The following is a 14,857-nucleotide window of genomic DNA, read 5'->3' on the forward strand; positions in this document are numbered from 1 at the left end:
CCAAAATCATTTTTTTAAAAAAGGGAGTAAACAGAAATAATTTGGGTTAGCATCACAGTGCAAATGGCACAATAGGTGTTATGCAAAAATCTAAGGCAAGGATTGCCCAAGCTAGGCAACGTGGAGACTTCAACTCCCAGAATTCCCTAGCTGAGGAATTCTGGGAGTTGAAGTTCCCAAGTTGCCAAGTTTGGACATCCCTGATGTAAGGTATTGTCCTACTCCAAGGTAGCCTTGGCAACTTTGTCCTTGCCTTCTTCCTAGGGCCGAAAGAGAAGGACTGGTCCTAGCTGGCTTTGTGTTTACAACTGAACTAAAGCTCAAAGGCTCCTGGTTTCTAGCCTAGTGTACTGTATCAAACTGGCTCTAATGCCCTTGATCTAGATGCCTTTGTGGACTGTGTAAGGTCCACTGCACCCTTTGTTTAAAAAAATGGGGGGAAGGGAACATCTGATTGATAATTTGCATAGGAAGCTTCTTAACCACCTTGAGGAACTTGAATGTTGCTTGAATGGGATGGTGGTACACATTGATATTAGTCCAGTGATGGCGAATGTTTTTTGGTTCATGTCCCCAAAAGGGGGGGGAGCGCAAAGGGTTCACGCACATGTGCCCACACCCATAATTCCATGCAGCCCCCTGCACATGCAAGTGTTCCCCCCTGCATTCCTAGCACACAAGGGCACGCCTGTTTTTCGCTCTCCCCAAAGCCTTTCTAGGAGCCTGGGGAGAGCGAAAATGGGCTTCCCTACCCTCCAGAGGCCTCCAGAGGACAGAAATGGCCAGTTTCAAGTTGGGAAGGCCTGAAAATCAGCCAGACATAAGCTTGCGTGCCATAGGTTCGGCTTCATGGCATTAGTCTATTGCAGTGTTTCCCAACCTTGGCAACTTGAAGATATTTGGACTTCAACTCTCAGAATTCCCCAGCCAGCGGATGCTGGCTGGGGAATTCTGGGAGTTGAAGTCCAAATACCTTCAAGTTGCCAAGGTTGGGAAACACTGGTCTATTGTACTGATATGTCTAATAATCCATAAACTGCTTGGCTTCACATAGTATATGAAGCTACAAACCATGTTTTTAAGCTGGAATGGCTAGATTAGCACAAGAAATCAGTTATGGTATATGATGGCATGTATATCAACCATTTGTACGTTCTGAGAGTTAGTGATACCTTACCAGTGTGTTTCTTTATCCTGACCCTTGGTTAAGGCAAGAAATGCTGGATTATAGCATAGTAGCTTCAATGTTTGCCAAGAAATCTTCCTTGCCAAACTTCTCCTGTCAACCATAATTCACTACATGGTCCTCAGGTGATTAGCCTTCTCAGCGTTCCATATGCAATTCCTTAAGAACAAGAGGACTGACTGGTTCTTGTCAGGATTCCTAAGTGGTATCCATGGGGAAGGGCAACAAACATCAACAAGGGTTGCTAAATTTTTAGTAGCAGAAGGATTAATATCCTATGTGACCTCTGGTTTGGAATTCTTCACTCCTTCATCCCACACGTTAATCTCTGCCTTCTTTTCCCCTTGCAATTTCTGTGTTTAGTTGGCATGCTAAACAAGAAATATTGCTGTATTTTACTCAAGGTATCCTACTCATGTTGTTCAGATTAAAAATAAGTGTCATCTTGGACACTTAAGGACTGTAATCAGCAAGAAACAAACTAAAGGCATAACATCAAAGTTTGAAGCATTCGAAGATGGCAACTCTTCTGAGTTTGAGTGACAGGCCAGTCTAAAACACTGGTTGCAAAGGCTTGGAAATCTCTTCCAATCTAGGTTTTCTTAGTAGATTGTGCACCTATGGACCTCCCTTTATCTTTCTATTTCTCATCCTATATTTAGCCATTATGCACTATATGATGACTAGGTTCACGCCATCTTATATTTATTGTTTTAATATTTTATGATGTTGTTTTATTTTATAAGCTGCCCAGCCAGATGGGGGATGGGCAGTCTATAAATTTGAGCAATAAAAATAAAACAATAAATTGAAAGCTAGCATGTTGGAAAACAAAGCTCCAGCCTCAGGAATTTATCAGAGCGCTTCTGGGATTTATAAGTACACCCGAGTCATTCTTAGAAAATCAAGATGGTGAGGAATTGCTGTCAAGTGATCTGGAAATCCAGAAAAACTTTTGAAAGCAATCTGAAAGGCAAGAATAGGTCTTGAGAAGCAATTTCAGCAATATCATGTTTCCCGTGGTAGTTACGTTTTCTAAATTTCAATTATGCTCTTTGAACCAGAGTCCTGGCTCAGCATGTTCATTAACCCAGCCAATTCATGGTTAACCAAAGCATGACTTGGCACATGTATGCATCCATTTTTCTTCATGCCCATGCTGAGGAAGTCCACTTAGAAATGCTGACCGTGTAGGCTTTTTGTCAAAACTTCCAAGTTCTTTTCCATCATTTCTTCTCTCACCACCCATTCTCTGTGTACAAGAAACAGCATGTCTCTACTCTGAGAAATGACTCATGAAGACCGGGACTCCAGACAGACTCTCTGGATAATTAAGATATATTCTGTTTAAACAGAAATAAACTTACACCAGAGAGAGAATTAAAAATGGGAGATCCTCAGAAGTTTCAAAAAAAGAAAGAGGAACAAATGGGGCAGGACCTTGGTACTTTACATATTATAGTCATAGCATAGCTCACCTATTAACAATTCACCCAAAGCTGATCACCGGTGTGCAGATTGTAGAAGAAAATGGTTATACAGTGTTCCCTTGATTTTCGCGGGTTCGAACTTTGCGGAAAGTCTATAGCACGGTTTTTCAAAAATATTAATTAAAAAAAATACTTTGCGGTTTTTTCCCCTATACCACGGTTTTTCCCACCCGATGACGTCATATGTCATCGCCAAACTTTCGTCTGCCTTTAATAATTTTTTTAAAAAATAAACTTTAATAAATAAACATGGTGAGTAATAATCTGAATGGTTGCTAAGGGAATGGGAAATTGCAATTTAGGGGTTTAAAGTGTTAAGGGAAGGCTTGGGATACTGTTCATAGCCAAAAATAGTGTATTTACTTCCGCATCTCTACTTCGCGGAAATTCGACTTTCGCGGGCGGTCTCGGAACGCATCCCCCACGAAAAGCGAGAGAACACTGTATTTCTCTTTTTCATGTAACCTCTTTGGAAGCAACTGGTTTGCCACGGCGAGAAACAGGATTACTGAGCTAAGGTTTGGTGAGTGTTTAGAAAGACTGCTAGGCATGGGGACTGAGAGGAAAAAGGCAAAACGCATTTGTCAGCTATCAGGCTAGCCGATTAGAATTGCTAAAAAGAAGAGCATGTTATCACTCAAAAGGGAAATTATGAAAAACGTAGCTTTGGGATTTCAAGTCCCTGGAAGTAGTTCTGCTATGTGTTACATGGAAAGAAGAGGAAGGGGCTTAGCTTGAACGCATTTTGGCTGCATTTTAAGCCACTGGCCAAGTCTCTCTCCCGTAGCCTTTTTAAAATTATATATTTATATGCCACCATTATTATTTTTATAAATAACTTACAATGGTGAACATACCAAATACTTTTCTTCTGCCTACGAATTGGGTGAATTGGACTGAGAGAGCAACTGGCTCAAGGTCACCCATTCAACTTTCAAGTCTAAGATGGGACTAGAACTCACAGTCTCCTTGTTTCTAGCCTGGTGTCTTAACCGCTACTAGACCAAACTGTTTCTTGTTCTTTTGTTCCTCCCCCACCATCACTGGATTTTCAACCCCTTGTCAAATTTTGCGCAGCTCTCTTAAGAGTAACTCTGGAGAGTTACTTTACTGATGGATAGTCAGAGACCAAAACTCTTTTCCATGTAATTTTTCACCCAAGTTCTATTGAGATGGAAAGAATAAATAGGGTGTGCACAGATTTGTTTAAAATCTGCACAGACTCCTTTACAGCCACAGGTACAAATGTAGACATGAAAATATGGTAAATTTAAACAGAAATATAACATACATCTGCTCCGAGAAGACTTGTAAGCAGATGACTTGCATTTTATCCCATCTGCTGTCCAGGTGGTAATCACCGATGAAGTTCCTTTAAGGACCCTGGTCTTTATTTTTTTAAAAAAATTCCCTGATGGTCCTTTCTATTTAAACTGGACTGGACTATCTTTTAGAATGTCTTTACAGCCCTTCAATTACACAGCCCTATAAATAAAAGTCTGTACTTGGACAGATGGCAGATGAAATATTGCATTCTCTCACTGGATAATTGAGAAAGATAAAAACTATTTTCCCCCTTCTGTTCGGACTAAATATAATTAGAGTAACCAGTTTGTGAAAAGAAACCATAGCGAAGAATGCCATTAAAGGAGTGAGGATTTGTCTATATATTAATACATAGTGAGGTGAAATACTACTTGTCATTTTTTTAAATGAAACTGAATTTATCTGCTGTTGCAAGGAGAAATAAATGTCTACAGCTTTCTTCAGACATTGAAGGGTTTTTTTTCTATACCATAATACTCAAATGTTAGAAGCAGTTTTATAATGGATTTGCAATGCCAAACAGGAATATAAGATTCAGGACAAATGAAAAATTTGAAGTTTATATTTACATGCAGTACTATGTGTGCGTGTTTGTGTGTGTCACGTTTTTTTGCTGAATTTGAAAATTAAAAAATATATTTGTATAAGTAGTACTCAACTTACCATTCATTTAGTGACTGCACAAAGTTACAGTGGCACCGAAAAAGGACCATTTTTCATTCTTACAACTGTTGCAGCATCCCCTTGCACATGTGATCAAATTCAGATGCTTACAACTGACTCATATTTATGATCTTTGCAGTGTCCCTGGGTCATGTGACCACCTTTTGCAACCTTTTGACAAGCAAAGTCAATAGAGAAGCCAGATTTACTTAACAACCAGGTCACTAATTTAACAAGTGCAGAGATTTAATCAACTATGGCAAGGAAAGGTCTTGAAATGGAGCAAAATACCCTTACCTATCTCCCTTAGCAACATAAATTTTGGGCTGAATTGTGGTCATAAGCCAAAGGTTACCTGTATTTCATGCCAACAAGAAACATCTTTAGGGTACATCGATTGTTTCAAAAAGTCCTTTAGATTGGAAAATTAGGTTTGCTTTGGCAAGAGTTTCATGTTGGAGAGAAAAGGAAAAAAAAAAGTTCTGGGAAAGTCAGAATTGCAACCATAAACCTCTAATTTCCCAACACACAACTAGTGCATCACAGAACAGAAACTTTCATTTATCTACAAACTTGTGAATTAGGACCTAAAGGAAAAAATGGCTTATGAAATAAAGAAACTGGACCTAAAATAATAACTGCAGTTAACCTTTAAACCCACTGCAAAAACATATGTACTGCTCAAAAAATTAAAGGGAACATTCAAATAACACATCCTAGATCTGAATGAAATATTCTCATTGAATACTTTGTTCTGTACAAAGTCAAATGTGCACAACAGCATGTGAACTTGATTGTCCATCAGTGTTGCTTTCTAAGTGGACAGTTTGATTTCAATTTATTAGATTTGTATGCCACCTCTCTCCGAAGACTCGAAGATTTCACAGAAGTTTGATTTACTTTGGAGTTATATTGTGTTGTTTAAGTGTTCCCTTTATTTTTTTTGAGCCTTGTACATTGGTCACTGACTTATATGGCAAGTCAAATTACTTTCAGTTTCAAATTTACAGATGAGTAAAAAAAGAGCTAACAATGCAAACATAAAAGCCAACATGTCCACGGAGAGGGGCGGCATATAAGTCCAATTAATAAATAAAAGTACGTGTGCCAGGCATATTGTCATATTACTCGTGTTTAACAAAGGGAAATATTCTCTCCTGATAAAGCTTATTGGGAGGAATGTCTGACTGGTAAGAAAATACCAAGATATTGTCTTCCCATCTAGATCCAGCGGTCTTTTCTGTTTGTACTTTTAATAAACTGCCTCGGTTAATATTTATCCAATATAATGGCATTCATCCAATAACGTGGCATCTGAAATCTCTTCGATCAGATCAACAAAATGAAGACGGTTGCATTTATTCCAAAATAATACCTTTATATCCAGAATCAGATTTGACGTCTAATTATTTCCTGGAAATTCTTTCTACTATAGTGGCGTGAACTGGGTTATGTTTCTTCAGACCATTCACTTAAAAATGTTAATTAGTGCAATTGTTTTGTAAAATATCCTTAAGTTAGATCTCCCACAAGGAATGCATTCATATGTTAGAAGGTGAGAAGATCTTAGTTTTCTCACATCCCAAAGACATGCTGGTGTTTTGAAGGGGTTGTTTCCAACCACAGACCACTTATTTGTAGGTAATTGTCTACTAGTTAGACCACAAGTGTGATAATTTCCCCACAGAACTTGGTTTCTGCATGCATACATGTGTGTTCACTGGAGCAAATATTTGCCCTATGCATATCTTTTGAGGCAAGGTTACCTTGTGGTTACCTTTCAGGTAAGTGTATGATGGGTACCCTCTTTTTATAATTTCTATGAGTAATCATAAAAATTATAGCCCAAGGTCTTGCACTACAACTAGTTTTGCATACTCAGGAATTTGACTATGGGCAAATTCTAATAAAATAAAAAGTTTTTTTTTTTCAGAAAAAAATAATTAGGGAGAAGAAATGTTCGGGAAAGATGAGTCCATATCAGTAAGAATTTTATGTGTGAATCTAATACTGAAATTCTATGTATTGTTACGTAGAAGTAAGTCTTATCAAGTGAAACCAGCCAGATTTACTTCTGTATAATTGTGGATAAGGTCTTCATACACAACTGTTACTTGTTCTCCATCCACAAAATAAAATGGTCAGTTTGGAAAGAAGAGGCCGAGCATGTGCAGTGTCCTGCCATTGCCCACTGAAACAAGAAAAGCATTATAATTCTTGCAAGGGGATAATTTAGGTTAGAATACCAGCTTATTCCTGGCCCTCTCTCTTAAGCTGAAAGGCCACATGCCTAAAGTTAAAAGACACAAGGATTTGTATTTCTGTAGAAGAAATACAGAATACAGAATAACAGAGTTGGAAGGGACCTTGGAGGTCTTCTAGTCCAAACCCTTGGCTCAAGCAGGAAACTTTAAATCATTTTGAACAATAGCTATCCAAATCTTTAGAGAAGTAAAACAAGCAGCGATAGAAAGTGCTTAGGCGGTAATAGTCTTAGTTGGAAGGATGCGACAAAATGGACAATGCAAAATTGGTACCGGTACATGGTGGACCACATTCAATTTGAGATTATGGATAAAAGGATGAATTTGGTTAATGAAACTGACTTGCTATAACTGATGGGACGATGGGACAAGGTAAGACGATACATGGTGAGTAGAATCCGAGGCCAAGCTACAAGAAACAAATTGGAATCACTTTATAATATGTAAATACACTTTGCTCTTGGGTTGGTAGTGGTGGGGTATGAATGTTTGTCTGGGGGTGGGCACAATTCACACAAACACTTGTTTTATGTTGTGTGGGTCTTATATTGTAATAAAAACTAATTTAAAATTAATTTAAAAAAAATAGCTATCCAAATCTCTTTTTAAAAGCCTCCAATGATGGACCACCCACAACTTCTGAACCACCGATTTATTGTTCTGTCAGGAAATTTATCCTTAGTTCCAGGTTGCTTCTTTCCTTGATTAGTTTCCATCCATTGTTTCTTCTCCTGCGTACAGGTACTTTGGAAGACAGATTGACCCATCTCTTCTTTGTGACAGGCCTTCAAATACTGGAATACTACATCATGTCACCCCAGTCTTTCTTTTCACTAATTCTTGCAACACTTCTTCGTATGTTTTAGCCTCCAACCCTCTAATCATCTTTGTTCTCTGCGTTCTTTCCAGAGAATTCTCTTTAGAAGTCTCTCCCCTGCACTCCTTCCAGAATCAAATAAAGTGAGATTATATTTATTACCACAGGAGCTCTGTATTAATCACCAAGCTAGGGAGCAGCACTTGCTGAATTTTAACTGATCTGACAAAGCTAGCAAGGCTGGGTAGTATTTAGGCGGGTGTCAACTATATTGCTCAAAAAAAAAAAAAGCACACTCAAATAACACATCCCAGATCTGAATGAATGAAATATTCTAATCCAATACTTTGTTCTGTACAAAGTTGAATGCGCACAACAGCATGTGAAATTGATTGTCAATCAGTGTTGCTTCCTAAGTGGACAGTTTGATTTCAACAGAAGTTTGATATACTTGGAGTTATATTGTGTTGTTTAATAAGTGTTCCCTTTATATTTTTTGAGCAGTGTATTAATCTGAAAAGCAAGACTGGAAAAATACAATAACACCCCAGAAGAGATAGTGGCAGCTCATTGCTGTATTGCCAGAAAGTATGGCAGGAAAACTACCTGGCATTCAGTCTCCAGCAGACATTATGGACTTGAAGAGAAACTGTATGCTTGCTTAGGTTGTTCGTCAAATAACCCTGCCTTGCTGTGAACACGTGCTGGGCGTTTGCTGACAGGAAATTGAAAGGATGCAAGGGGCTTCCAGTAATCAAACAACAAGAAGGAAAGTCTTTGGGTAGGAGCTCGAAAAGACTTTCAGGAGCTTGTAGATCAAGGGCCGTTAAGAAAATAAAATGACAAATCTTGGTTTATCAGCCTTTTCCACCGGATTTCTTCAGAGGAGCTGAAGCCGAATTGGAAGAATTTTTTTTAAAAAAGGGCGCAGCTTCTGATCCGGCGTTTGGATCAGTCTTCCTCGCTCCATCGACTCCCGCGAGACCTTATTCGCATGCTTTCGTTCGTCTTTTAGGGCGGACTCGCAGGTTACACGCAGGATCGTCTGAATAAGTATCGCGCGCCACGATACTAGGGACTTACTCTCGGGTTGATTCGGAGGAGACCTACGGATTATTGGCTCCCCCCCGTTTTTTCCTCCCTTCCCGCACCGTCCGTACTACGGAGGTGGTACAACCACCTCGGAGGAAGAAGTTAGAAACTAGCAGACGTGAAGCACCGACGGCTTTTAGGCAAAGGCGAGGGTACCCAGTAGCGGTCGACCGATCAACCAACCAACCACTGGTGAATGCCGGCTAGTCAAGAAATCCAGCCCCTTGAGGGAAACAAGCGGGAACCCCGTCTCCTCGGCTGAGGAAGGATTTACGCGGGACGGGGGAATAAATACAAGCGGGCGAGGGCAGGAAACGCCGCTTATGGTTCGAGGAGGAGGGGGCGCGGCAGGTCTGGGCGGGGCGGCCTGCTGGTGGGTGGGATCCTCGGCGGTAGGTGAAGCTTAGGCTCCTTGCCTTTGATTTATATTAGAAGAAGGCAAGAGTTCTAACCTCGCTTCCTCCCCCAAAGCGGCTTTTTCCCAACCTCCTTGCAGCGAAACGAAAGCGGTGGCGGAGAGAAGCCAAAGGGATCGCCTTTCCACCGGGATTCCTTTTCTTTTTTCTTTGCAAACGCGGCTGCTTTCCCCCCCCGAAAACGGCGAGGATGAGGGTGGTCAGCGCGATAGCGGGGCTGAGTGCCTTGGTCTTTTGCTTCCAAGCGGTCTTCGCGGTGAGTAAGCAACCAACCCTTGGCGGGAAAGGGGAGTTTGGAGGAGCCCGGCTTGCACACGCGGTCGGGCAGCTCCGAGTAAAGGGAGCCTCGGAGAGAAGGCGGCGCGTCTTTCTTTCCTCGTTGGAAAGCGGGCGTGGGGGGGGGGGAGGATAAAGCCAGGTTGAGCTTGGGGCTCTAATGCCTTTCAGTAGAAGCGGGGCGTGGAGTGGGGGGAGAGACGAGCCTTCCAAGCCCCCCCCCCCCCCGCGTTTCCTTTCTTCTCCTTCCTCCTCGCCCCCTCCCCGTTGGTGTTTTGGGGGACACGCCGCTGAGGAAAGCGATTGCTTCCCCCCCCCTTTTAAAAATATATAAACCCCCCCCCCCCCGCCGCCAACATCACCACTCCAGCTCGATGCTGCTCGCGTCATCCCTCCCTTCTCTTCCCCAGTTGTTCCTCAACAGGTTCTGAAGGACTTAAGAAACCGGGGATTGAGAGTCTCTATTGTGTGAGCCCCGGGAATGGGGCCGGCTTTATGTTAAACGGGCTGCCCCCGAAAGCTTTAATTCAAACCAGACCAGGGAGAGCCTCGTTAACCTGACTGGAATTCTTCTCTCCTCAAAGCCTCTCTCCCCCTCCCACACTTCTTTCTCCCTCCCTGTTGTAACTAACCCGGATATTTGCCTACTTCGCCGCGGCGGTGCGCCTTTTCTGGCTGGGTCCCCCCCCCCCCCATGGTGGCAAGTTATAACTCGAGTTTCAAGGATGTGGCGCTCCTGGCTCCCGGTGCCTCGGTGGCCCTGCCCTCCTCTCCCGGGGACCTCGCTAATCTCCGCTGTGGTGCTCTGTGCCAAATCCATTCGTAATGGTGCCAGTTTAAACACACACACACACACAGCCCTCTTGTGGCTCCAGGGGTAGGTAAAGTTGGCTCTTCTGTGGCATGTGGACTTCAACTCCCAGAATTCCTGAGCTAGCATGGTTGGCTCAGGAATTCTGGGAGTTGAAGTCCACAAGTTATAGTAGAGCCAACTTTGCCTACCCTGCTAACCTGAAAGCTGCTGGTAGGGTAGGTGACTCCTCTTTCACAGGTTAGGAAATGTTGGTGTGTGAGGAGAGATTCTCCCCCTCCCCCAAGACATGGAACCATCATAGGTGTCTGCAAAGTACTACTTTCAATTGGATGTTGGGGTGGGTGGGGGTGGTGAAAAAAGTCATTTCTAGAAATCAATTTAATATCAGGGGAGGCTATAGTTCCCACTACACAACCTTCCCTCATTTATGAGATGGTAGTTTGGCCATATATCATGTAGGTGTATTGAGTTGCAAATAGAGCAGTCGTGAGAACTAGGAAGGTTAGGTAATGAGTTGAGTTACTTCTGATATTATCTCCGGACAGATAAAGCAATCAGTCTTTATTACAGTCACAAACCTGTGAGGAAAAGCATTAAAATGATTTTAATAATAGTAAAAAAAAATCCTCTGAAATACTCTCCAGGTCATATAAAGCTTTTGGATCATGAGGGTAGGGTGGAAAGAGACTACCAAATGTATGGATCCTAAAACAAAATTTGAATAAAACACGTTGCTGTTTATCAGGTCCAAATAACAAGCATTTATAAATGCCTGAAACAGCGAAACTGTTCAACACCCAGCCTTGAAGGCAGAAAACACCTAAGTCCTCTGATACATTTTTTAGCCTGCTTTTTTTTTTTGCTTGCCTAGCAAGAATCTTTTGTTTCTTAAAAGCAGAAGTAGAGTTCCCTTTCTTCTCCAAGGCTGCTTAATGGAGTTCAGCTGCAGCTGTTAAAATGACAGTGGAAAACCAGAACTCAGCACTCAACTTTCTGAACATCACCTTTCCTCCCAGTGACCTCATAATTTAGGGTAATGATTAACTCACAATGAGGACATTTCTACAATCCTGTGATACAATGGGTGAAATACTATATGATATAATTGCATTTTGTTTATGTGATTCATAGAAAATAGGGCTACATCTTGGATACCTGTAGACAAGCTCACCTCATTCTGCTGTGTTTGTTCGTTAAAGCTGGGACAATTTTTTTGCTGTAATGCCTCTCTATTGCTAGCAAGAGGCTACAAAATTACACCAATTTAAAATCAGGAAAAAAATGTGTACTTTATGTGGTTTTTCTTGGCTGTGGAATTCATTAAAGATGGATGTGTAAAGTTGCCCCGCAAACGGATTGTGCTTTGTTAGTTAGAACTAATACAACATTAACACAACTTATTATTTTAATAAAAGTAACATGTTATTTATTAAAACTATTAAACCATTCCATGGAGTTGCAATTTTAAAAGCTAATATTGGTCCATTCTGTGCTAGAGTGCATTTAGTATTTTAAAGCCATCATCTGAATTCTTTTTTTTTCTGAACCACCAGATGTCGCCACTGAACAAACTATGTATAGTTTATCTAACTCCTATCTACTCCCAGAGACTCAGCCTTAACAAATTGCTTATATAATTTAATTACTCCTATTTGGGTCTAATAGCTCATCATAACTTCCATTATAGTATGAATCTCTCTTGTTGAAGGATTAGTCAGCTAAAACAATACTACTGTCTCCAACTGACACTTCTTGCTAAGTCTATAAAAGGATCATCCAATCCATTTAGTACTATACTGGCACTTTAACTCAGAAAGTAGCTCAACCTCTCTGGTTCTGTATGTAGCTCTACCCATCTTGTTACCGATTGCTGGCTGTTATTAAAATTGCAATTCTGCACTTCCATTATTAAAAGCAAATAGTACAGACTGTATTTTTTAACAAGTAAAAATGGGATTCAGATGGAATATGTATGAGAGGAAGTTGGATAGTGACAATTGGTTTGGCGGCTTTTGAGGTACATAAATGTGCCTTCAACTTTTTTGCTTCTCAACATTTACAGGCAGGAAAGGGGTGGGCAAAAGGAGTGGAGGCAAAAAATAAAGGTGGCCTTTTCTGAACAAATTATTGGACTGATTCCTCCAGCTAGAGGGCTTGGGAGTAATAGAAGAGATTGTTCACTCATTTATGTAAAAGGTAATATAAACAGTGATACCTTGTCTTACAAACTTAATTGGTTTTGGGACGAGGTTCTTAAGGTGAAAAGTTTGTAAGACGAAACAATGTTTCCCATAGGAATCAATGGAAAAGTGATTAATGCGTGCAAGCCCAAAATTCACCCCTTTTGCCAGCCGAAGCGCCCGTTTTTGCGCTGCTGGGATTTCCCTGAGGCTCCCCTCCATGGGAAACCCCACCTCTGGACTTCTGTGTTTTTGCGATGCTGCAGGGGAATCCCAGCATCACAAAAATGAGTGCTTCGCTGGCAACGGAAGTCCGGAGGTGGGGTTTCCCAGCGAAGGGAGCATCAGTGAAATTGCAGCATTGCAAAAACACTGAAGTCCTCGAAACCCCACATCCGGACATCTGTGTTTTTGAGATGCTGCGATTTCACTGAGGCTCCCCTCGCTGGAAAACCCCACCTCCGGACTTCCTTTGCCAGCAAAGCGCCCATTTTCGCACTGCTGGGATTCCCCTGCTGGGATTTCCCTGCAGCATCACAAAAACACAGAAGTCCGGAGATGGGGTTTACCATGGAGGGGAGCCTCAGGGGAATCCCAGCAGTGCAAAAACGGGTGCTTTGCTGGCAGCGGAAGTCCGGAGGCAGGGCATCCCAGCGGCGGTGGTGGGTTTTGAAGGTGAAAATAGTTTGTAAGAAGAGGCAAAAAAATCTTAAACCCCGGGTTTGTATCTCGAAAAGTTTGTATGACGAGGCGTTTGTAAGACGAGGTATCACTGTACTTTAAACCTGTTAAAGTACAATACTTATTGCGACTTCTAAGCATGGGTAATAGACAGCTAGACAGTAGATAATTCAACCCATGTTGGATTTTAGTACACTAGTAACTACAATTATTTTTTTTAAAATAAAACTCTCAAAATAATTTCATGTGTTAGTTACTTAAAAGCTTTACAGCTACACTTGACTGCTTTTAAAGTCTCAATAAGCTGTCCAGTTTCATCTGTGATAAGATTGTACAGTATAACCTTTTATAAAGGAAAATTTGTTGTGTGGAAAATTTGGATTAAAAAGAAGCTTCTTAAAGATTTATGAAAATAGCTGTTTTTTGGCTTTGCAACTGGAGAGAGAGTTAGCTGTACAAGTAGCCAAATGACTTAAATATTACAGAACCAGTTGTTAATTAGTACAGACTTTAGTTAACTAATAAATGTGTTACATTCATTTATATAGATAAGAAAATACTGTAATCAAATTCATGACTTGTCTTAAATCAGAATTGAGTATAATAGAATTCTGGACTTTGATCGACTCCATACTATGAATTTGAACTTTGTATAACTTCTCTGTTAGGCTACTTAAGCAATGCAGTATATTACCGGTACTTTAAAAGCTGTCAGTCTGTGTTTCAGATCTTTCTATATGAGGCTTTTATCTAGCATTGAAAAAGTAAAGGCAGTTTCAGGAAAGATTTTAAAACAGATCATAGAGATATTGTTCTGTAAGTACTTTGAAAACTATGTGATAAGTGCCAGATATTAGCATGTAAGGAGTAATTAATATCTAATACAGTATTAGCATGGCTAATATCTGACAAATCTTCTAGACTAATGTTGTATAAGAAATGTTGTCTGAAGGTTGCATCACTACAACTGGACTTATTTTAACTTTGACAGACTTTTCACTGCCCATCTAGGCAGCTACCTCAGTCAAAGCAAGTTAGGAAGAGTTGTTGGGATGTACCAACTCCTGCCACACAGAGTTGAATCATTGTAACCTGACATTCTGGGGAGAAAACCCCTGAGGTTGGTGTGGTAGGAGTTGGTACATTCCAAAGACACACTGACTGCTGTGACTGATGAAGTTTCCTGGATGGGCAGCGAAATTACTCTCAAACTAAAAATTAATCCAGTTGCAATGATTAAAACTTCAAAAAACCTTCAGTTAACTCTACCTGTATAATTGAGAATCTTCATCAAAGATAAGAAAAGTTATTTAGCAGATTGTGGAAATGCTATAAATGTTATATATCTTGATTTCCAGAAACCAATTGAGAAAGTATCCCATAATATCCTAATTGGAAAGCTGCTTACATATGGGGTGGGTAGCGTGATAACTAAGTGGATCTACAATGCACCTGAACATTATACTCAAATAAAGTATCAAATGTAATTCAACTCACTTGTAGGGCCTGTACTCTTCCCTGTTTTATCACAGTTACTTAGTTGAAAGTGTTTGATCCCACAGAAAATTAAGAGTTCCTTAGAATGTCAATATTATTTTTGTGATTGTATTGCACAGCAGGAATCTATGGCAACTTGCAACTTAGGGGTGGTA

General features: G+C 40.7%; 1 protein-coding gene across 1 annotated transcript in view; it reads left to right on the forward strand.

Moving 5' to 3' along the window:
* The first annotated feature begins 8,929 nt into the window (after positions 1 to 8,929).
* Positions 8,930 to 14,857, forward strand: part of SDC1 (syndecan 1) — a 45,140-nt gene continuing 39,212 nt past the window's right edge. The window contains exon 1 of the mRNA XM_070732832.1: positions 8,930 to 9,510. Coding sequence (XP_070588933.1) covers positions 9,445 to 9,510 — 66 coding nt within the window. The 5' untranslated portion in view covers positions 8,930 to 9,444. The remainder of the gene's footprint in view (positions 9,511 to 14,857) is intronic.

Source organism: Erythrolamprus reginae, chromosome 1 (assembly GCF_031021105.1).
Source record: "Erythrolamprus reginae isolate rEryReg1 chromosome 1, rEryReg1.hap1, whole genome shotgun sequence".
NCBI lineage: Eukaryota > Metazoa > Chordata > Lepidosauria > Squamata > Dipsadidae > Erythrolamprus > Erythrolamprus reginae.